The sequence below is a fragment of the Batrachochytrium dendrobatidis genome (genome assembly GCF_000203795.2).
Source record: "Batrachochytrium dendrobatidis JAM81 unplaced genomic scaffold BATDEscaffold_18, whole genome shotgun sequence".
NCBI classification, from domain to species: domain Eukaryota; kingdom Fungi; phylum Chytridiomycota; class Chytridiomycetes; order Rhizophydiales; genus Batrachochytrium; species Batrachochytrium dendrobatidis.
Window position 1 is genome coordinate 169,260 of NW_006281116.1, and position 21,735 is coordinate 190,994.

The window sequence follows — 21,735 nt, forward strand, 5'->3', positions numbered from 1 at the left end:
AAGACCATAATATTGCCATTTACATTTCTTTAGCCACAACTTGCTGAATTTGGCAACTCGTGCAACCCGCGCAATTTCAAAATCAGATCATTGGATTAAATTGGATTGGATTAAATTAAATCGGATTGGATTAAATTGGATTCAACCCAGTATTGGCTTGTTGGGTAGGCTGTTGTATCATTAAAATGTAACTTGACAGTTTCAGAATTCAGTATTGGCCAATTCATACAAATCTGCTCATCATTTACCCAAACAAGTCGATACTAATGATTTTAGATTCATCATGGTCGCAGGCTATTCATAATGCATTAGCGTGAAGTTCCATAAATTGATTTCAAAGCTAGTTTAGATGCATCAACCCATTTTAAACATTAATCAATGTCATTTCAAACATATCCTAAAATGAATGGTGCTGATGCAGAGCCATGTCACAGTTGAATGTGCTCCTACCATACCATTTCCTGTAAAACGAGTGTCTGTGTATAGACATGATCAGTGGCCATGTATTACACCCATCACATCATCAACTATTGAGTCATTGACACCATTGACACGATTATCTAGCACCACATCATTGTAAACATATTGTGCAGTACCTAGTCGTACACATGGAACATCAAATGCAATCCCAGTTCATTCTGACATACTCGTATTCAAAGTTGGCAGCAAACAAGTCATTACATACATATTGTCAAACAGCAAATTCCTTGGTTTGGATCGTCGAGGGCACTACATTATCGCGACATCAGTGACACCAGTGACTTGAACCAGATCTCATTCAGCGCGTCGATGGATGCATTTGGTATTGATGGTATGGAGGTGTTTGAATCTGGCAATGATTTAACAACTCAACTCAACCCATACATTATTCGTTGCGCTAATGTTATGACGTATCCAGCTAGGACATGCATAGTGTGTCAAACGAGATCAATGTTCCGTATGGGGATCCGAGTCAACGTTTTTCACCCATGACCAGTTCAAAGATCTGGATGGTTCAACATACACTAACATGGAGTGTCGAGTTTGGACAATATGTAGACTCAAGTACGATCGGAGCTGCGTTGATGTAACAAGGTAGACAATCTGATGAATGATGGAATGTATAATATCGAGGTTTCACAAATCCAAAATTGGAGAGATGGTGAAATACGTTTGATTGTATCACTCGGATGCCATATTTAGTATTCAACATGAGATTTTGACTAAACTGCGCTCAGATGTAGCACGTTCAAACCAGCACTTGCATTCAGCACAACAATTCAATATTATGCAACGCATTCAACACAGATCGGTATGATCAAGAGCATGTCAGTGATGAATGAGTGAATGCTAGTGATGAATACCAACGTGTATCAACTTACAACCATGATGTGGCATCACAATAACTCGACAGTGCGTATCCCAGACACTACTGGACAAAATGCATTGAAAACACCCCAAATATTGCAATCTACCTACACAGCGTTGGTGGATTATCTGTCACTGAATTTGGAGCATAAACTGGCAACTATACATGCAAATATGCATAGACTCTGATAGTCCTGCAACCAAGTTCCAGATGCCAATTCAAATATGTACTTGGATAGTCAGGGGTTGTAACACGATCATTTATTCAAATCGCATATATACACACATGTTATTGTTGAATGGCAGCAATATATAATGTCTCACAATAACGGGATATTGCTGGTATTGGATACCGTACCACAGTCGCTGTCTCGTGTGGTCAAACCGTGTGTAAGCTCCATGTATATATCATCACATAGATTGAATACAAACCATGATAATCTGGAATTACAAACTGTTTCACTCAACTCGATCCGACTCGGATTGACTCGAATTGACTTGAATTGACTCGAATTCAAAAGCCAATTGATTATTGCATGACATTAAATCAATTGCAATGGAGGCTGCAACGTATGGATCAATCACGTCACCAACAGAAACATCAAAAGCAAATCAAATGGCCAAAAAGCAATTAGAAGAGTTTGTTTTCAGGTTAAAAAACTTGAAAAGCAGAACCAGATGTTAAATGCAGAGATTATTGTGCTAAAGGGTTTGGCCGATAATAGAATATCTAATGACTGATGTGTATCAAATCATATGCAGTTTGTTATTCAAGAAATGTCCATCAACAAGACAACCAAGCATATATATGCGTACATGGTTACGAGTAAAAACAACTTGATATTTGCTCGAGCACGAGTGTAAGCTTTAGTAAAACTGCGATACCGTCAAATCTATAATCCACTGAACATATTAGATTGCAACGAATCGATGCAAGTCATTGAAAATACTAACCACAATTCAATTGATACGACTGAATCTACAGTACAGTCGTATTCACATAAAATGCAACACTAAATAAGAGTGTGTATAACAAACAGCCAGTCTCATGAAATGATTGGCGTCAGTTTATTGGTTGGCATTGTGCCATATACACTGTTTAGTTGATTGATACTGTTTGATGATTGGCATGTAGAGCTGCATCCCTAAAATATGTTGAACTAGAACGCGAATGTATCTGATTAAAATACAAAGTTTGTATAGATTTGGCAACAATCAAACCAATATTTGGATTGCAATGCATCAATTTGGTCATTGTACAATGTATGGCCATGTCAAATGATGAGATTACTCCAGTCCAAACCGATGGTTTGATTGTGTACATCATACGACAAACGTTGTGTTTATTGAAGGATTAACAATGTATATTGATAAAGTTGATGTGTAGTATAGAACACTGCAAATAACTAACTATTGATCATCCAAAGCAAAATAATAATTAAAAATGTTTTGTTTTGCATGAATAGTGCCGTAAATTGGCAAGATGTTGAATCACAAACCAACTGACCAAATTCTTGTTCATGGTCAAATATTTTGGGCAAACTTCAACACTGAAATGAATTTTGGTTGAAATCATTTTAAAAGAATTTTTTGTGGGTTTAATTAGTGTCAGTCTATCGATCCAGAACAGTTCGTTATCATGGATCACCTTACTCCTGCTGCGCTAAACAATTTGTCCATCCTATTAGCCCAATCTCCAGAAAAACTTACACGTGTGCATGATGATGTCTGGACTCTTCAGCTTCCACAGACTGCCATTGCTGTCGCATGTAGTGATGGTGGGCAAGAGGCGAACCAAGCTGTATCGCTTTTAGTTCGTAGATTGAACTTATTAGGGCATTCAAAGTCTGCATTTAGTCAGAATCTTTTTGTGTTTCTTATTGGAAGAATATGTCCTGCAAGTCAAGACAATTTACTAAGCTCAAGCTTACCCACATGGTTCCAAAGCACTATGAGCATATTGCTGGTATGTTGAATTTATATTTTTCAAGCCTTGCAACTTTTATCCAATCCAATTTTCAAACTGTCTGAATTTTATTTGATAGCGCTACAACGATGACTCTATTCTGGCAAATACTCTAATGAGCTTGAGCGAACTAATTCAGCTTGGTAGATCCAACCCTGAACTCCGAAAGTGCATTCAGCCTTGTATTGGTCGACTGCTAGATATTATTCTTAAAAGCATTTCTACGAGAGAAAAAGTATTGGTGAGTTTTGTAAATCCCGGCAACTACCAGCTTTTTTATTTAAATATCAAACTAAAACTATTTATGTTCTGCATATTATAATATTAGAAAGAGTATTTTACGCTTTTATCTAGTATAGCGATCAACCAACCTCAATTGATGCTTGCCAAGCGTGATTTGCTAGTGCACAGTTGTCTTAAACTGCTACTTCACCCCTCATCTATACAGGACGTGCCCATGATTAAAGTTATATGCACTAGTTTGCGCAGTTTATTCTGTACAACAGACCGCCATCGATTTCAACATGTTGAATTTTCTGCCATTTGCTCAAAACTTTTGGCAACATTATCATACATCTTGGATCTATTTTGTTTACCTAGCTCGAATGGTTTGTATTTAACATTATCGAGTTTTCTGGTTGTGGTATGTTTTAAACTATGGTGTTTACATTTGCGATTTTGATTATTTGCATGCAATCAATTCCAGCTGTGCTTATGGATGGTAGTGATACAGCATCGAAAACATACATTTCGGTTTTGTTTGATGATCTTTCGGCCAACTCCACAGTGGAGCAATTACCCCTATTGTCTGTTTTTCAAAAAATTGCATTGGTGATTCGACATCTTGTCAGGTAAATAATTGAATTGAAATGTCAAAGCCATTGATTATATACAATATTAATGTTTTGTTTTTGTTCAATGGTAGCGATTACGAACCTAATCGACCGTTTGAACTGGATATAAAAGAGTTTTTTACTATTATAGACAAAACATACAGTACAATTGAAAAGTATCAAGTAAGCTAGCACAAGTATCTTGATTGAGACTATATTTTATTGATTTAAATGCATTTAAATTATACGCCTGTTAACTTTGAGCACTTTAGAGCAATAAACTGTTGAATTTGTCAGCAGAATCCTGTGCAGTACTTGCGAAAACTACAAATCAACTTCTTTTGATTGCGATGACTTTGTAAGTGATACATAATATCGATGCATGTACCTTGACTCTGTTTTATGATTTACACTAGTTTTATATTCTGACTGTACTTGCCACTATGCTATAGAGCGAGAAACTCAGAATGTTCAAATCTGATCAATGAGCTTTGCAGAAAAGCACTTGTACTATCTCATGGGTATGACGATTAATCACAATCTTTTCGTCAAAAATGTCGTGTACAATTAGTTTAAAAAAATTGATATTTTTTATTTTAGAGAAGGACGAATTTCGGCATATCAAGTCACCAAGCAATTTTTTTTAATTGGTACTCCTACTGATTTATTAGTTCAACTTTTTATTCGTATGATTATTCAAGACATCCAAAATTGGAAGAAAAATATGGTGATTGTGTCTGACCAGGTGTGTATATGCTGGATCCAATCTATAACGCAATCCTGAACATGCTATTTAAACTGACCTAGCTAAACGAATGTGTATTTATTTGTTTTCCTGATGTAGATGTCTCGAAAGCGAAAGATAGGATCGACAAGTCTAGTCACTCAAGGATCAAACATTGATTTTAGGATTGATGCCAAAGTCTTGGAAACTGGACTCCAAGGTGATATATACCTTTTATATATAAACGACTAAATCTGACTAGCATGTCGAAATGCACCAACTGATGCCATTTTTGCGTATATATAGCTGCTGTCAGTTCAAGATCTGTCATGCATGACTCTAGTGTGCTAATAGAAGCTTTGATAGCATGGTTGTATTACGGTGCTTTGGATCAAGTTCACGAATCGCAGCATCAATCTGCTCTTGTCGTTCAAACTCAGCTTATTTTGACCATTGGTGCTATGATCTCTGGTGGTAGTACGTCGTCCATTCACTCTACACTTCCGTTAATCCTCAAAATGATTATAAAATGCATTCATCATCCAGAGCCGCAGGTATATTTAATGTTTTTAAATTGTTTTTGATGCAAGCTAAATACTGATTTATATTTATGAATGCATGGACATCATCCAGATTTGTGAGGCCAGTCTGACTGTAATCAATAATTTAACTAAACTGATACATCCGATTATTCCTCCATTGGCTATGCGATCGACGGTTGCATCGGCATCCACTCCTGCTTATGCCTTTTCTTTAGACAAGACACACCTTTCAAAAAATGTAGATGTGCTTGTAGACGACAATCTATCTCTAAACCAGCCGTCTCCTTGGACTACTCCTCTCCAGCCAGATCGTATGAATTCTGCACAAGACCAAGCTAGTCCAGTAGGATTGACTGAATCAATGGAGTCAGAAATGCCAACAACTCAAAAAGTGATCTGGGATAGCCCATTGGACTATCCTCCAAATCGCTCTGTTAATTCAATGGAAATGCATGCTTTGGCCACCACATTTGACAGTAGCAATGTAGGCCACTCTTTTCCTGCTTCACCACTATGCACCATGACTATTTCTGACGAGATGGTAACTGCATCCGACATCACAACTTCGATTGAATTGAATGGTAATGAATCAGCACCGATTGATATAACTTTTCAAGACAACACTGTGGCTAGCAGTGCCGAATGTGATCAAGATGATAGTGACTCGGAATCATTTCCTTTGATCAATGTTGATGACGACGAATGAATTTAGTTTTAAATCAGTATGATTTTTAGCTTTAAGCGCTATTTACAGTCATATTCACGGAAGATGGATCACAAATACCGATTTCCCTTTGCTTGGAATAGACAATGATTAAATGTGTTGCACTTTTCTACTGCAAACTGACTCGTTTAATATTGTATTTGAAATTTCACGTCATATAAAACTTTTCATTAAAGTGATTTCAGCAGGGTTTAAGAATGAACAATAGAGCTCTATACCCGCAACACTGCTGTTGAATAGTCGGCAAACCGTTGATGGATTTGCTAACGAGTTCAAAGGACACAATATCGTCCAGTAAATTTGATGCAAGTTATCATTTCATGTGCATATGGTCGTATATAAAAACTGTCGACTTTATTTTAGAATATGTTGAATTGGTCTCGAAACTATTTTTATATATTGGGTGATCGTTGGTCAAAAACCAAATTATCCAAGTTTACTGGCAAGAACCTGTTACAATTAGTTTTTAATAGTCATTGGATCTTTGTCTGTTTGACACATTACAGATGGATAGCCTTAGAATCTTGTTGAAACAGGAGCTGGAGAAATTGGACAAGACACTCAGCCAACTAACTGTCACTCAACACAATGAACCACAAACTTTCAGTAATGCTGTTATTGGCAATAGTAGTGCTATGAATGCACAGGAATCCTTGGCACATCAGCAGCAACCCATTAGTCTGGATTCAACCGATCTTTTAAATGTCCAGCCCAGGATGATCACTATTGCTGGATCAATATCCAGACAGGCAACTTTATTGGCTATTGCACTCAAGGGCAATGACGCAAAAGAAGTCAGCTCGGCCTGTAGTGCATTGATGGACTTTTCTGCCGAGCTCGTTCAGCTGGTATGCAATACACCTGTAGATGTGGGTCGATCCCTTAAACGTCATCTTATCTTGGCTGCTCAGTCGCTACTCTGCGGTTTGGTAAATCTGCAGAGCACAGATGCGTCCGCACTTGAAGCCTTGTCACAGTCCACTTATGCTAGGTCTGACACTGCATGCCTATCCATCAACTCGGCAGCTGGTGGAGTATGGGCTGCTTGTAACGACATTGCCAATGTCCCTCCTACAAACGCTGCTCTTGCTGTTGTGCTCCTTGAAAGATATGACGATCAACTCAACGATGCCATTCAAGAATGCCAAGACCTTCTCAATGGCCCAACCGATAATGAAGACTCTTTTGGCGAGGATAACGATGAAGGTGGATGGAATGAGCTGGTTGTAGGAAACAGCACCAAAGCCCATGGATATTCAACTGCCGACCTGTCCAGCCAGGACATGGACTGGGTCAGAGATGTTCAGAGTATGATCAAGACATGCAGACTGTCGTTCAAGATGGTTATGGCCAATCTATCTGGTCTAGCTCGCCCAACTGCAAAAGAAAACCAAGTCATTGATGTGCTGGTTGATCTTGCCCTTAGATGCGTTGAAAAGGCCGACAACGCTGTCTGTGATATCAATCTTCCACTAATTGATTGTGACGAGGACTTGTATGTAGCAGTGGATGAGCTGGGCTCGGTACAAACACATTTTCTTAATACTATATCTGATCTTTATCCAGACAGTCAGCATCAGTCCAGCAGTGCAACAACCACCCAAACATGTCTTCAACTATGCCTCGATAAAACTATACTCTTGATTGATAAACTAAAAATCACTTTATGATAAAATATCCTTTTCAATATCCACAACCATGGCTTCTCCGCCTTCATGTCCTGTGTTTTGGCTAACTTGGAGATTACGAACTTTGGTGGACAAATCATCATACTTTTTTTGGAGCTCATACTTTGATGCTGGATTAAAATCTGGTCCGTCTTCGTTGAACCCTCCTAAGATAATAGCAGGAACCTTGTTCACACATTATGATTACACATTCATTAAATCCAAAATAGACAAAGTTAGCATAAACAGTTTCTCTATCAATAAGTAGAAACAGACGTGACAAACCTTGAATACATCGGGTACATTTTCAAGTATCATCCAAACAGCCTGAATGGCTAAAACAGACTCTTCTGGATTGACTCCCGTTTTTGAATACAAAATATTAGGTGCAATCACCGTAGCAATATTTTCAATGTGCATCTTGTTACCGCCCGTGGATGCTCCAGCACCTTCACCGGTTGGTTTCCACTATAACGGGCAACCTCGTGAAAAAACCTTGACAGCACTGCCAATAACTCCAGGTTTGGCTTGGGAAGTAAGCAACAAATTAGTTGTACAGTCAACAATCGATCCGCCTCTCTTTCCAATTTCTGTGATGCAGTAAACAAATCCTTGAGTTTAAATGTCAACAATGGATCTGGCATGTCACGTAGGAATTTCTTCATCAGTGCTGCAATTTGTATAGGATGATCGTCAGACAGATCAATATCTTTAGGATCTCTGTTGATACGATGGCAAACCTCCTTCAAGCGTCGAATATTTCCATTCTTTCGAAAAATGCCTTCTGTGGATAAATCTATCATTGTGCACATTCAAACAATTCATCAAAAGATTGAAATGAGCCTTCAAATAAAATGGCATTGATTTAAACAAGAGGCTTGCCAACAATGATACCAAATAGTTCAATCACCTTTTTGTAGCAAGGTACGAACACAGTGATCCATAATCATTGGTATTCTCACACTCCCAGGTCCGATTCCAAGGTCAGACTCTACACCTGTTTGCTCAACAAGATCCTCTAAAGGAACGTTAAATGTTCCTAAACCGATAAAAAGGCTTGGTGTTAATAGGCTAAAGTAATATAAAAGTACTCAAAAAGTTTGACCAATATCTTGACTAAAACAAAGCAGTCATGCTTGATAACCAAGTGTACCTCGATGCCGACGTTTTGGAGCCTTCATGGCGCCAACCATTCTAGACCATACAGAAGTTTTTGGTGCATCTACAACTTCTAGTAGCTGGTTCAAATTAAAATACTGTTCCAAAAGAGGATGCAGTGCAAGTGAAGCCAATTGACGAACTGCCAAATGTTGAAGCCCGGAAAGTTCAGATAAAAATACGTCTGATTCACTGGATGACCGCCAATTAAATTGAACTTTGCTGTATGTAGTTGAAGCACCTTTCAACGAAGGAGTGTACTCTCCATCCTCGTCAAAAAACTCTTCTTCCCCATCAGCAACACGGTTATCCTCATCACTACTATTTTGGTCTCGATAGCCGTCAACCTCGGGAGAAGATGCAGTAAAAAGATCTATAAATTATTAAAATAAAAATTAGCCAAATCAGTCTTGCAGTATTATAATCAGCAAGTACCAGTCAAGGCAATCTTTATTGCAATGGAAAATTGATACATCAAAACTTACGTTTTTCTTCGATTTTAAGCCATAGACAAAGTCGACTCCAAGTGCACCACAACAGGTTTATAAATCTAAATGCAATATAAATTTAAACAATCAGATATTGAGCTATAGACTCATCAGTCGTATTTGCAGATATGTACCGTTGAAATCTAGAAAGACGTTCTGCGCCTGTAATAGAGTCTGATGGCGCATGCTCTTGACAAAATACTTTTGTGCAGCTCTGTTCGCAATATGCCAATGTAACATTATCACCAAGATTGATACCACAGACTGTACAGCTAAAGCAATGTGTATGCCACTGAGTATGCTCCAATCTAATGCTTTCGTCATCAAATGGCTGCCGGCATATAATACAAGGCGCATCTGTGCTGCTAGGATAAAATCGGGTAGGCGGTTCACCTTGTTTTAGATGTATACTAGAAAGATCAGTAAGAAATTGGTTTACAGATCCCTTTTCTTTGTGTAGTTGCTCCTGATGACATAAGCGTTAGAAAATCCATTTGCAGCCCAACATGCAAACAAGAAACAGACTGTAAAAACTCACCAGACGTAATGAACCAGCAAACGCTGTTCGAATAACCTTTTTTAAAGTGTGTGCAAGACTCGTGACTTGCTGAATAAGTCCCAAGGTTGCTCGCTGCCGAACAGACGTATCTCGTCCAGAGAGATTTGTGAAAAAATAAAAAATCTTTTTAACGAGCTGCTTTGGCTCCTTTGTCTGTTGTAGCGTAGAGCTATCATTAAAAGTGGAAAGTCGTTGATTGATGCTCTCGATTGTAGAAAATAGGATATCGATATGTTGTATAAAACGAGCAGCTTGAAGTACACACTGCAAATTATTTTCGTTGGAAAAATGCAAAAGCATTTCGGAAATGCATGCAGCCGTAGACTCTTCGAAAGCAGATAGGACTTGAAGAATTCGTTCCGCCCAATTCACCATCACCTGTTGCTTCTGTACTTCAACTAGATTGAAACACGTATATTCGCAAAGTCCAATTAAAAGGCATGATTAGAATTGTATTTAAAGAGCAAGCAACATTGTCAAAGCATTCACAAGATATACATCAACGGATAAACGAAATACCTTCAGGATCAAGCAAAACTTGTTCATCTGAATTTTGATCCGGCAAACTCAGTTGAGCACTCCAAAGCTACAGCAAATAAAACCATTATAGTAAAGCAATGTGAGTAACAAACACAGCTAATTCGAAAATGAACAAGGCAAAACACTAACCTTGTAAATCATGTAGCAAGGAGGATGCCACTGTTTTGAAACTTGATCCTTGTTGATTTCAACAAAGTTTTTAAGAACGGCCGTATTACATCCACCACATTTTGCTGCATGGAAAATGGAATAGTGATATCCACAAAACACCTGGTCGTCTCTTTCATAATAGGAATCATGTTGTCGAAAAGCTGTAGGACAAACAGAGCAGCTAAATATTCAAATGCAATAAAGACGTTATGTATAGCATTCACGCTTCAATGAAAAATAGGCGATATACAAAAGATAAAATATTACAATAGTTGGAAACACATAATAGAATGAAATCTATATATACACGAAACACATACGTAAAGTGCTCCATATGATATTTTCGATTCAATGCATTGATATATGGCCCACGTAGAGCAAGACCACATTTTGCACAAATCAGATCCAATCGTCGAAAGTAGTCTGTTTCGCAGTATATTTTTGTTGTGCCGTCAGTAGTTACAGGGAAAAACTTGTCTGCCACAATATTATTGCACTCCTAACAATTGTTCAAGTAAAAATAAAAGGCATGATATGGTAATAAAAACACAATAGATTGATTGTTTAAACAAGATAAAAAATCACAATTAGTATTAAAATAGACTGGCAACCAGATGATCACATTTATAAGGAATCCAGAAATAGACAAGATGGAGCTGAGTGCTATATTTAGAGTTTGATGTTGAATAAGCATGAACAACCGTCAAATGGAAGCATCCAGAGTTTGAATATACACATTCGTCATGCCGAGAAATATGAAGATTACTCCACTTTACAATGACGAATAGTGTTTAACCAAAGAATGGCTATCCACTTGGAATAGACTGGATAAAAATGCCTTGGTGCAATATGATGCCAATAGGCAATGAGATTGAAGACATGGCGCTAAATCAACCCGAACAAAGCAGCTCATTAACAAACCTGGCAACGGAAACACTCTAAATGGTAGTGACAGCCTACTGCACGGACAAACTGACCACCCTCGATTTTCTTATGACAAGCAACACATATTTTTGGCTGACGAGGAGGCTTATTGGAAGGAGCTTTGCTACTGTTGCTTGTTGTTACAGTGGATGTAAGTGATAAAGTAGAAGAAGGAACAGCTGATGGTGGTTGAGTGACAGTGGTTTCCATGGGAGTGGAATGCACAGAGTTTGCCAATGTAGCGTTAGACAAAGGTTCCAATGCATCTGCTCTTGGACTATCAGCCATGGAAATGAATGCTTTCCCATGAGCATTTGAGGGTGAACTGGGCGTCATGGGAATTGCTGGATTGGAACTGGGCAAAAATTAAGCCCTAGCAGCCAATTAATTAAATCAAGTAGCTGTCTGCTATATAGCACAACAAATCCAGGTAGAAAGAAACAACTGTGTATTGACTGAAGCAAGTTGCTCCAATCTATCAACTTGCTAACTAAAACCAAAATTTCCAGACAGGAAAAGTCGCGAAAGTCGATTTCTTGTCAAGATATTCTGAATGCATTCATGAATCGTTGGTTTCTTATCCTGAAGAGGCATATCGACAAAAACATTTTAAATGTAGAATCCGGACTGTTTATTTGACTTTTACTAAGAAGCGGATTCAAACATGCTTCTTGTCACCAGTTGCAATAGCTTTACTGCTTTATCACAAATTGAGTTGTTCAAAATGAAAAAATTATATTGTAAAAATGTTGATTTTTTTACTATTGAAACTTGAGCGGTCAGTTATTTTATCATCCACTTGGAAAGCAGTCTTGATAACGAATCATGCCTACTCTGACACTGGATGTACTGAGGGGAAATCCACAGGGAAAGTCTGTTGACCGTTGTATTTCATTCAAAAGCAGTGCATCGAATGCATCGTCTACTGCCTCGGCTGTCGTCATTTCTGAGCGTATCCAATATGCACACAACAATCAAAAACAATACTCAAAAAAATATGAAGGAACCTCAAAACATGTAGTATTTGCAAAGAATAAGCGGATCCCTATGGATTCCCTTTCTTGCTCTTGGTCCACAGCCAAACATATTGGTCCTGGTATGTACTGTGTGCTGCATCGTGTTGCTCAAAATATTCAATTATTTTGCGCATACATCGAGTTACAGTCGAGTGTCAGAATGCTCAATGAATCTCTGCTTCGCTCAGTTTACTTGCTTACATGCATTTATATATTGCTAACATGCTTGTGATGCAGGCCTGGTCAACATGGGAAACACCTGCTTTCTCAACTCGGTTCTGCAATGCATGACCTATACTCCTCCTCTCGCCGAATTTTTGCTTCGTGGAGTGCATAGCTCATCCTGTAAGTTGATGCAATCCAGATATTACTGGTTGTGATGATTTTGGATTTCCCAAAGCTTTACCATCAAACCTATGCATCTATACGAATTCATTATACTTTGAATCCAATCGAGTTGACTTTGCCATTTTCATTACCACAACAATCTATCTCTAGGCCGAACAAAGTCGTTTTGTGCCATGTGTGTCATGGAGTCGCATGTAAAACATTGTCTACAAACTAGTTCTGAAAAACCTATTCAGCCGAGACTTTTTGTCGAAAATCTTCGGAAAATATCTCGCCATATTCGACTCGGTCGTCAGGAAGATGCCCACGAATTTACTAGATTTCTCATCGAGGGTCTGAAAAATGGTGAAGGTGATCGGTAAGCGATTGTTTTGAAATGGATATTTAACTCCAAACTGCGCCTGTCATGAATGTACCGAGTGCCTTATACCCGCCGAGTCTTACTTTTTGATGTTTTTGACTTTGATTTAGAACCCCCGAGGCAACATTGGCCCATGCTATTTTTAGTGGCAAGCTTCAAAGTCAGATTACTTGTCTTAAATGCAAATCTACGTCCAATACTTTGGATCCTCTCATGGATATATCCTTGGATATTCAAAAATGTGCAAGTGTAGAAGATGCACTAGCTCGATTCACTACCTCTGAGCTTCTTCACAAGCAAAATCAATATCGCTGCAGCAAGTATGCAATGTTTGCTTTCAAGTACTTATTAGCAATAGAGTGTCTATCAAATCTGAATGTAGTGCTAAATATTTACAATTGTGATTTAGATGCAACGCGCTGCGAGATGCTTACAAGCAAATTACTGTATTAGAGCCTCCTGTTGTGCTAACTGTTCAGCTAAAGCGATTTGGTTTTGGTCATCGTGTTGGCTCTAAAATCTCATCTCCAGTACTATTCAAGACAGTTTTAAACCTATACCCATTCATGTCTCAGTCTACTAAACAGAATGTAAGCACTGTGTAGATCATTGTATACTGCTAGTGCTACTACATTTGCCTTGGCTGAACTATCTCAATTTTATTCCTCATCTACTATAGGTGTTATATCATCTTTTTGCAGTATTGGTACATTCAGGTGGATCATGCCATTCTGGGCACTACTATTGCTTTGTAAAGGCACCGGATGGGTGTTGGTAAGATTCCTCGCTTGAAAATAGTTTAATCTAGTCATGCATTCATCCTCATATGTTGACACCAATGAATCAAACTTTTGTCAGGTATTTAATGAATGACAGTTTAGTTCAGCAGGTTTCAGAAAAAACTGTGCTCGCACAATCTGCCTACATGTTATTTTATGTTCGCCAATCTCTGAATAATTCTCACAAGCCAAACGCCGCATCATCGATGAGTACACTCACTGCCAAATTGCAAAATGGTCAATCAAGCCCAAGCAACATGCATAGTCTTCATGAACTTACTTCTGAGCTACGCTTATCCTTGCCAGATCGCTCACAGCATCCATTAAAACATCAAAGTTCCAAAAGCAGCTCTTTGCTTGGCACACCGTCATCTCCAAAACATACCGTCAAACAATCAGGCTCTAATTCTGAAGAAAAGACCGCTCATCGACAAATTAAGAAACCCAAGGTTGATCTTGCCAATCCTGACCTAAATACTGTTGACAACTCTATGATAAAATCAACGGAATCTTGTGCTGTTAAACCTACTCTAAAGTGCAACTCGACTGCTTTATGGAATGTCAGTTGTAATAACGGTGGTGCTGTGGTGATCAAAAATAACACGGACAACCTGTCTGGTACAGTAGCTTGGCAGACTTCCTCTTTAAACAGTACTGCTTCTGTTGATAGATTGGCGTCATCATCAATCTCTGAAAACACCCATGTTTGGGAAACTGTTGACTCGGCAACGCTGTATAAAAGACACGAAATACTTGAGGCTCAGAGTCGATCTGAAAAGCGCAAGCGGCCCTCCAAATCCGATCTGGAATATGATCTGCCGGCTTCACGGAAAAAATCAATGCATCAAATAAACTAAACTTTATTTTTTAAAAGTCATCTTCGACAGTATCATTCTGATTATATGCTGAAGCTTGTTCAAGAGCCCCGCCAAGAGCATGGACAATGACTTTATCCACATAATAATCAGCACTTGTGTTGGTTAGCCGAAGATTAAGCTCCCCGAGTTGCTTTCGGGCTTTGTCAAAATTTCCATTTGAATAATTAGATTCGATCATCAAGCCATAAATATCACCACATCTTACACTCGCCTACAAAAACAATGAGTAAATGTTAGAGCCAAGATCTGTCCAGGCAAATCAAATCAGGCGTGTTTTTAACAAACTGCATTTTTACTTACATCTATATCAGGTTCATTTAGCATGCTGACACATAAATGCTCCATATCATCTAAATTTTGGTTTTTGGCACATTGCTGGGCTTCCAAGAAAATTTGGATATAATGGATCCTTCGTTGGGTTGTTTCCAGCATCTCTTGGTCACTTTTTCCCATCGCATCATTTTTCATTAAACATTTCTCAGCCTCAGTCAATGCACCGAGAGCCTGTAGTTGATCCACATAAATAGGTTAAATATTAAATGCATACTTATTGCCTGTAATCTTTTCAAAAAACCAACTGTCCAACCTTTTCGTAATTTTGAAACTCGTCAATCTCAACGAGTGAACAGGAGTCATAAAATCGTGCCAATGATGAGTGTGCTTTGGCCTTGTTATCAAATTATAAATTAGCCACAAGCATACATAATGAACACGCCAAGTTTAGCCTCACCTTTGTATAAAACTGAATAATGGCTTTCATCACACTAGAATCTGCTCGCCAATTCAAACTTTGAAGATAGTTTGCTGTAATCACGTAGATCTCGGGATGCTTGGATCCGGATACATCTTGTATAAAGTCAATGTGAGCGTTATAAATAATATACTTGTAAAGCCACACATTGATAAACCAAAAATACTAAATTCATACTTGCAAAAAATATAATCTTTTCTTTATCTCCTGATTTTAACAATGACCCCATTGCTCGTAGCCTATCACCAGCCTTTTTGGCGAATACAATAAAGATGTTAATGTATTTTTGTTAAACGCCATCAATAATACACCTTTGACTCATAAATGATGGTAATTATTACAAATCAAATACTAAAACACATACCAAAGTGTATTGTTTGCACGCAAGGTAGTAAGAGCCTTGAGAAAAGCAGATGTCGGCCATTTTTGTGTATATCTCTTTTTTAATTGAAGCAGTATTGTCTATTTTCATTTTTTCAATGATTTCTTCCGAAAGAATAATCTGGTTTTTCTGGCACAAGTTTAGAATCTGAAAAATAAAAATATCGAGTGTTACAAAGTAAGCAGGTAATAAAAGATCAAGCTAAATACGATATACAAGGCCTTACTGCATCATGGTTTTGAATTAGCAGGAAAAGCTGCATTGCATTTTGGATTGCCTCATTATCCATCAAAAATTGAGCGATTTGTGTAAGCGCATTGACATCATTGACAGGATCAAGTGTCATTGCTAAATTATTCAAAGACAAGTAAGCAAGCCAGTATCACTAACAATAGTTGAATGTATAAATGATGCAAACCAAATATCAACGCATTACCAATTGTTGATAGCATTTGCATATCTTTGGTGGCATAACAAATCTCAAGAGCTTTTGATACGTTCCCTATTTTACTGTAAAGCGGAATAGCCTTTTGAGGCTGGCCTGTATTGATAAAGTATCTATTACAAAAAAAATAAGCATAAAAACTTGAACCGTTCTACACTGATGCAGAGGATTAAACTATCAAAAACACGAGCATATACACCACCAAATTCACATACTGTGCTACTTCGTTTATCAATTCAGGACTACTCTGAAGAGCAAGATGAACCAAATTTTTCTCCAGTTTGTGCTCTTTTGACAGTCGAATCGCGCTGGAAAATGAACCAGCTTTGGAATAATATGATATAGCAGTATCAATCTAAATCAATCGATTAGGTATGCAATTCTAAGCAAACAACACAGGAAAATCAAAATAGCACAGGCCTCACCTTTCCCTCTTCTTCAAATTGGCGTCCAAGATAGTAAGCCACAGCAGCACTCTCTGGATGTTCACTTTCTAGTTTTACTGCCTTGAATGATTGTCAGTATTTTGCTTTCGCGAATAAATGCAATATGTCGATGCACACTTACAGCTTCAGTATCTCCTGATAAACAGCAAACTCGAGCAAGCGAGAGTAAATCGTTTGCATCTTTGTAATACTTGGTTGCTGTTGTAAAATCGCCGTGCGATTCTGCATTTTGAGCCCACCACAATTTTAAAGACTAATATAGGAATTAAAACCCGTAAGATACGTCTATTTAGTCATCATACTGTAAAATCAATTCTCACCAAATCAGATGAGCCATCAATATAGTTTTGTAATTCTGTAGGTTGAGCAAGAAGAATTTTAGGAATCTGGGCCCTTTTGTTCAAAGTGTCAGTAATCAAAAACAACTCATATTTAACAATTACAGTTTCAGACTTTGACGTATTCACAAATATAGAGTTACCTTGCAGTATTGGATTTTTCATATGCTGCAACAGCTCCACTTAGATCACCTATCTCTTCCAAATACTTTCCAAAATTATAAAAAACCGCAGGAAGCAATGGTCTATCTTTTGTAGCAGCAGATTCAATAGCCTTTTCCCATTGACCCATACACTAGTAGTGCCACTTTTGTTAATGCCAGCTATTGTTCAAAACAACGAGTATATCGTGTATAGCCAACTACAATCAAACACACCTGTTGCAGCTCGCTCTGCAAGTCAAATCTATTCGTCTGAATGCAAATTTTGCTTGCTTCATCGTACAATCCTAAAGATCAATTCATGACAATATTTTTCAAGTATACTATTAGATTCTCACAACAGTAAGCATATTGGTCAAATTGACGCCTGCAAGTCAAAATTTACCCAGATGAATCGCAGTTAAAAAATCCTGATCGACACTGGCATCTGAGCTTTTCAAATATCTGGAATTCAAAGTTCTTAATGCTTTTGCATTCTTGAGTTTCCCCAAACATAGCTTTGCTAAAGCAGGCCTTCTTAGTTTACAGCATATTTTGGCCATATTTTCCCAAACGCTCTGATTACGAATAAGCTTGATTGACTATAATAAAAAGGCATGATATAGCCAGAAAATACAAAACCAAGCGTTGTGTTTAAAATCTCGTCAGATTGATCGAAAATCATACTTTGTACACCAATAAATTGCATGCATTGTTTAAATACCTTAACTGCTTCATCAACTCTTCCGTTGGATAAATTGTAGCTAAAATCTGTAATTGCTCGTATTACAGATGGCACCTCCTTTTCAACACCTATGTACTCTTGGCATGAGCTGAACAATATATTTGATAGGCGTTCTGTTTTAAGGTCATGCTTCTATAAACATACTTGCATCAGTACGAAGCTTCCCTTTTGTACAAGTTTATAACGAAATAGTATACTTTACTACCTGCTGGTATATTAGGTATGGAATTGACACTCCAATCAGTCGCTCGCATTTATCAGGGAATGAACTTGTATCTTTTACAACAATTCCAAAATCTGTAGATACAAACAGTGAAGAAATCTGAAAAGCACATGTTAAATAAAGATTGATACAATGCTGTAGTAGCATATTAGCTCGAAACCCTACCTGAGGCTTATCCCCTGTGCCTATTCATTAAATTTACAACAATCTCAGTTATATGACATGGTTTGGTAGGCATTGCTTGTGCCATGCCAGCTTACCTTTATCCAGCTCACAAACTAAAACGCGTTGATCATCAGTGTCCCAAAACATATCTGTGATCTAAATAATTTATTCTAGTGTCAATATTTGGGACACAGAGCAATATTGATGCTATATAAGGCATATATTTAGGTTTTTACCTTGGATCCTTGAAATGTATATTCCAAAAGTTGACTTTTGTCGATGCAGTATATAATCAACTTCAATGGATGTCCAATAACTATTAACACAATATTATTAGTATAGTAAACTTCAGCAACTGTTCAAATAAAATAAAAGCAGACTACTAGCCATTCAAGGCTACCATTGATTTGGTAGAATTTACAGAGAATAATCCAATGGTATCATTTGGTAGTACAGACTGTAGCAACCGAGAAATCATTAACCGAGTATCGCGTTGTCCGATATCATAGATATTTAGTGTGCATCCTCTTGTTAACTAGAATCAAAGTATACGCATCCAAATTTAATTAAATCAATTTTCCATATATAACTAAACGCCAATACCAAGTCAACTTACCAAAATGACTGACTGATCTGTAGCTAGTAAATGAGTAATGTCACCTTCCTCTACAGGAATTACCACCGTATTTTTCAAAAGACCTTGCAGTGTATATATATTAAGGTGGTTGTTTTCAGCAACAAACAAAAAATTTGAATTGACGGCAAACACTCCCGAGGCACTTGTGATCATTGGAAAGCTTGTACCCTTTTGCATTTGATCTATTTGCTCCAACAGGCAAACTTAGCACATTATCCTTACAATACACCATTGAAAATTAGAAAAAACTGCCCAATACCTTCTAATAAATGGAGTTCAATTCCTTTCCCAGTGAGTACTGCCAATACCCCTTTTGCCACTTTAATATCCTTGATACTAGCTTGGATCGAAATTTGCAGAGGCTAAATGAATATGGTAATGCCATTGTCAAATGGTTGATTGTGATTTTAACATAGAGCATTATATTTTTCATTCTCCTACAACAATAAACACCAATAATACTGCTTTAAAATAAACAAGCTTACCGTATCATTGTGCCGAACAATTTCCACTGAATTGATGTCTGACTGCATTGCTACAACCTCTGTTCCAGATATAGCCGACTTCAGTATTTGCTGGCGAATCATCTGAAATCCGAGTGCTTTTTGAACAGCCAAAATACTGCCATATTTTCCTGGTTTGAAAATCATCATCAGATTTGTATTTTGCAAGCCTTAAACAGTTACTATTTAGCCTTGAATAAAGCAATTTAACCTTACCCCACGACAGCGACACAATACTTCCACTTCCTAGATCAAACTTGTGTATAGGCTAGCAATAGCAGAATTAGTGATGGAATACTAAGTATACTAGTCTTATACCACTACATTTACAAGTCAATGCATTAGAATAGTACCTCCCAAGTATGCGAATTTTCCGACACATTGGTACTGGCACTTGCTTGCCACAATACAACTATCCCATTGTCGGATCCGACTAACCGTTTTTTAAACCAAGAAAAAATATTACAAAACGATTTGTTTTAACACTACAGCAAACACCATTTTAAAAATCAAAGACTGTAATATATCATACCTGCCATTATTTGATGTCGAGTATTGAATTGAAACGATCGATACACTGGCAACCCAAACTCTGATATTATATATAAAAGATTTTAGTGATTGTACATTACAAGACAAAGTCGCTGCTTTGTAAAACAGTAGAATACCTGGTCTATCCAATGAGCATGTTTCCTCGTTCCAAACATTCCAAATTCGAACAGGACTGCCATTCACTGTCATTGCAAGCATACCCGGCTCAATCCAGGCAGATATCAAATTTATTCCCAGAGCTTTAAGCCCATTGCTAAGCTTCATCTAAAGCATAAAGGTTAATAAAAACTAGTGCGTGAGTTGGATATCTAATCTTGGATGTAGTTACCGATGTATTTTGAGTCATCTTTCCATCTTGATCCAAATCGAACCGAGAAAGAATCAAGTCATCGCTTAGTACAAACATGGAATTATGGGTTCCGGAAATATAGAGAGAAACTATCGGTGATTTTAAAGAAGATACTTCTGTACAATGCCCAATATCATCGGCATAATATATGGATCCACTCTGACTTGCTATAAAAAACGGTGGCGAGTCTTTTTCACGATGTCTGCCATTGAAATAATTATAGTTGAAACATTCAACTCAGTTATTTTCGAGTCGAGCCATCGGAAACTACTCTGAGCAAATAATGTACCTCTCCAAACAAAGTCCACTGGAGGTTCGAAAAACACAGCAAACGATTTGACTTTTGAGTCGATACTGAGACATTGTTGATAGGCGACCTCTTGTGTCGACTTTCCACACAACGACTGCACCTTCCTGTAAAATATCACTTGAGCGTTCTTACTGTATTAAGATCTAGATACGATTCCAAAAAACGATTTAAATACCTCATCTCCGCTAATAATCCTGTTTCCAAAAGAGTTCCACTCCAAACAGGTGATGCGACATTGGTGTATTTTTCCTTCGCGTAAGGTGCTTTCCATATCTACACACCATAGCCCGACAGTACCTACACGAACATGCCCAAATACTGTTAATGATATTGGTATAACTATGACAAACACCGCATTCTGTAGTGTATTTTAGGTAGTCAAACCTCCATTCCAAGCCATTGCAAGTTGCTTTTTGGTGGGATGCCAAACCATTTTTGTTGGAACCGAGTCTTTCTTGAGTGCAAGCGACTCGAGGTGTGTGCCTTCCTCATCATGTATCTGAATTTGACTATCGTGAAGTGATATTGCTTGCAAAGGAAGACTGGAGTGCACAGCAATATTTTGATATTCTCCATTTATCTGTTGTCCTGCAACCCACATCGTTTTTATTATTGGAAGTTGAACGTGTCGAGAAAAGCTTGAAGAACGTTTTGCAGTTGAAATCTACCAGATCAATTGTTTTCAGCCAAAACAAATTGATTATAATAGTCATGGCCACCTTGATAGAAACAAAAGCCTTTATAA

General features: G+C 37.8%; 5 protein-coding genes across 5 annotated transcripts; 3 read left to right on the top strand and 2 right to left on the bottom strand.

Moving 5' to 3' along the window:
* The first annotated feature begins 5,567 nt into the window (after nucleotides 1–5,567).
* BATDEDRAFT_37545 (uncharacterized protein) lies at nucleotides 5,568–6,133 on the top strand. The gene has a single exon (XM_006682808.1). It carries the CDS (start codon nucleotides 5,576–5,578, stop codon nucleotides 6,116–6,118), a length of 543 nt encoding a protein of 180 aa, XP_006682871.1. The 5' UTR covers nucleotides 5,568–5,575; the 3' UTR covers nucleotides 6,119–6,133.
* Nucleotides 6,134–6,642: 509 nt separating this feature from the next.
* Nucleotides 6,643–7,806, top strand: BATDEDRAFT_28403 (uncharacterized protein; the record flags this gene model as incomplete). Its single annotated transcript, XM_006682740.1, has 1 exon — nucleotides 6,643–7,806. One exon carries the CDS (start codon nucleotides 6,643–6,645, stop codon nucleotides 7,804–7,806), a length of 1,164 nt encoding a protein of 387 aa, XP_006682803.1.
* BATDEDRAFT_92535 (uncharacterized protein) lies at nucleotides 7,783–11,958 on the bottom strand (the record flags this gene model as incomplete). The annotated part of the gene is made up of 11 exons (XM_006682853.1): nucleotides 7,783–7,989; nucleotides 8,089–8,599; nucleotides 8,714–8,842; nucleotides 8,957–9,334; nucleotides 9,447–9,511; nucleotides 9,584–9,915; nucleotides 9,988–10,406; nucleotides 10,528–10,594; nucleotides 10,678–10,879; nucleotides 11,019–11,197; nucleotides 11,620–11,958. 10 exons carry the CDS (start codon nucleotides 11,956–11,958, stop codon nucleotides 8,196–8,198), a joined length of 2,514 nt encoding a protein of 837 aa, XP_006682916.1. The 3' UTR covers nucleotides 7,783–7,989; nucleotides 8,089–8,195.
* A 489-nt stretch (nucleotides 11,959–12,447) lies between these two features.
* On the top strand, nucleotides 12,448–14,820 carry BATDEDRAFT_28405 (uncharacterized protein; the record flags this gene model as incomplete). Its single annotated transcript, XM_006682741.1, has 8 exons — nucleotides 12,448–12,718; nucleotides 12,876–12,983; nucleotides 13,137–13,344; nucleotides 13,458–13,667; nucleotides 13,757–13,937; nucleotides 14,027–14,121; nucleotides 14,206–14,686; nucleotides 14,797–14,820. 8 exons carry the CDS (start codon nucleotides 12,448–12,450, stop codon nucleotides 14,818–14,820), a joined length of 1,578 nt encoding a protein of 525 aa, XP_006682804.1.
* A 173-nt stretch (nucleotides 14,821–14,993) lies between these two features.
* On the bottom strand, nucleotides 14,994–21,591 carry BATDEDRAFT_92618 (uncharacterized protein; the record flags this gene model as incomplete). Its single annotated transcript, XM_006682854.1, has 31 exons — nucleotides 14,994–15,215; nucleotides 15,305–15,508; nucleotides 15,591–15,671; nucleotides 15,735–15,850; nucleotides 15,933–16,005; nucleotides 16,120–16,284; nucleotides 16,364–16,485; nucleotides 16,574–16,695; nucleotides 16,798–16,937; nucleotides 17,008–17,088; nucleotides 17,150–17,281; nucleotides 17,349–17,421; nucleotides 17,510–17,661; nucleotides 17,744–17,814; nucleotides 17,913–18,108; nucleotides 18,231–18,383; nucleotides 18,457–18,573; nucleotides 18,640–18,659; nucleotides 18,735–18,795; nucleotides 19,061–19,174; nucleotides 19,256–19,458; nucleotides 19,536–19,638; nucleotides 19,762–19,910; nucleotides 19,996–20,047; nucleotides 20,133–20,212; nucleotides 20,312–20,371; nucleotides 20,448–20,595; nucleotides 20,660–20,882; nucleotides 20,970–21,094; nucleotides 21,166–21,287; nucleotides 21,375–21,591. 31 exons carry the CDS (start codon nucleotides 21,589–21,591, stop codon nucleotides 14,994–14,996), a joined length of 3,897 nt encoding a protein of 1,298 aa, XP_006682917.1.
* Between the last annotated feature and the right edge of the window lie 144 nt (nucleotides 21,592–21,735).

Excerpts from the sequence above, each read along its gene's own strand:
- BATDEDRAFT_37545 (XM_006682808.1), top strand. The coding sequence starts at position 5,576 with ATGCGATCGACGGTTGCATCGGCATCCACTCCTGCTTATGCCTTTTCT.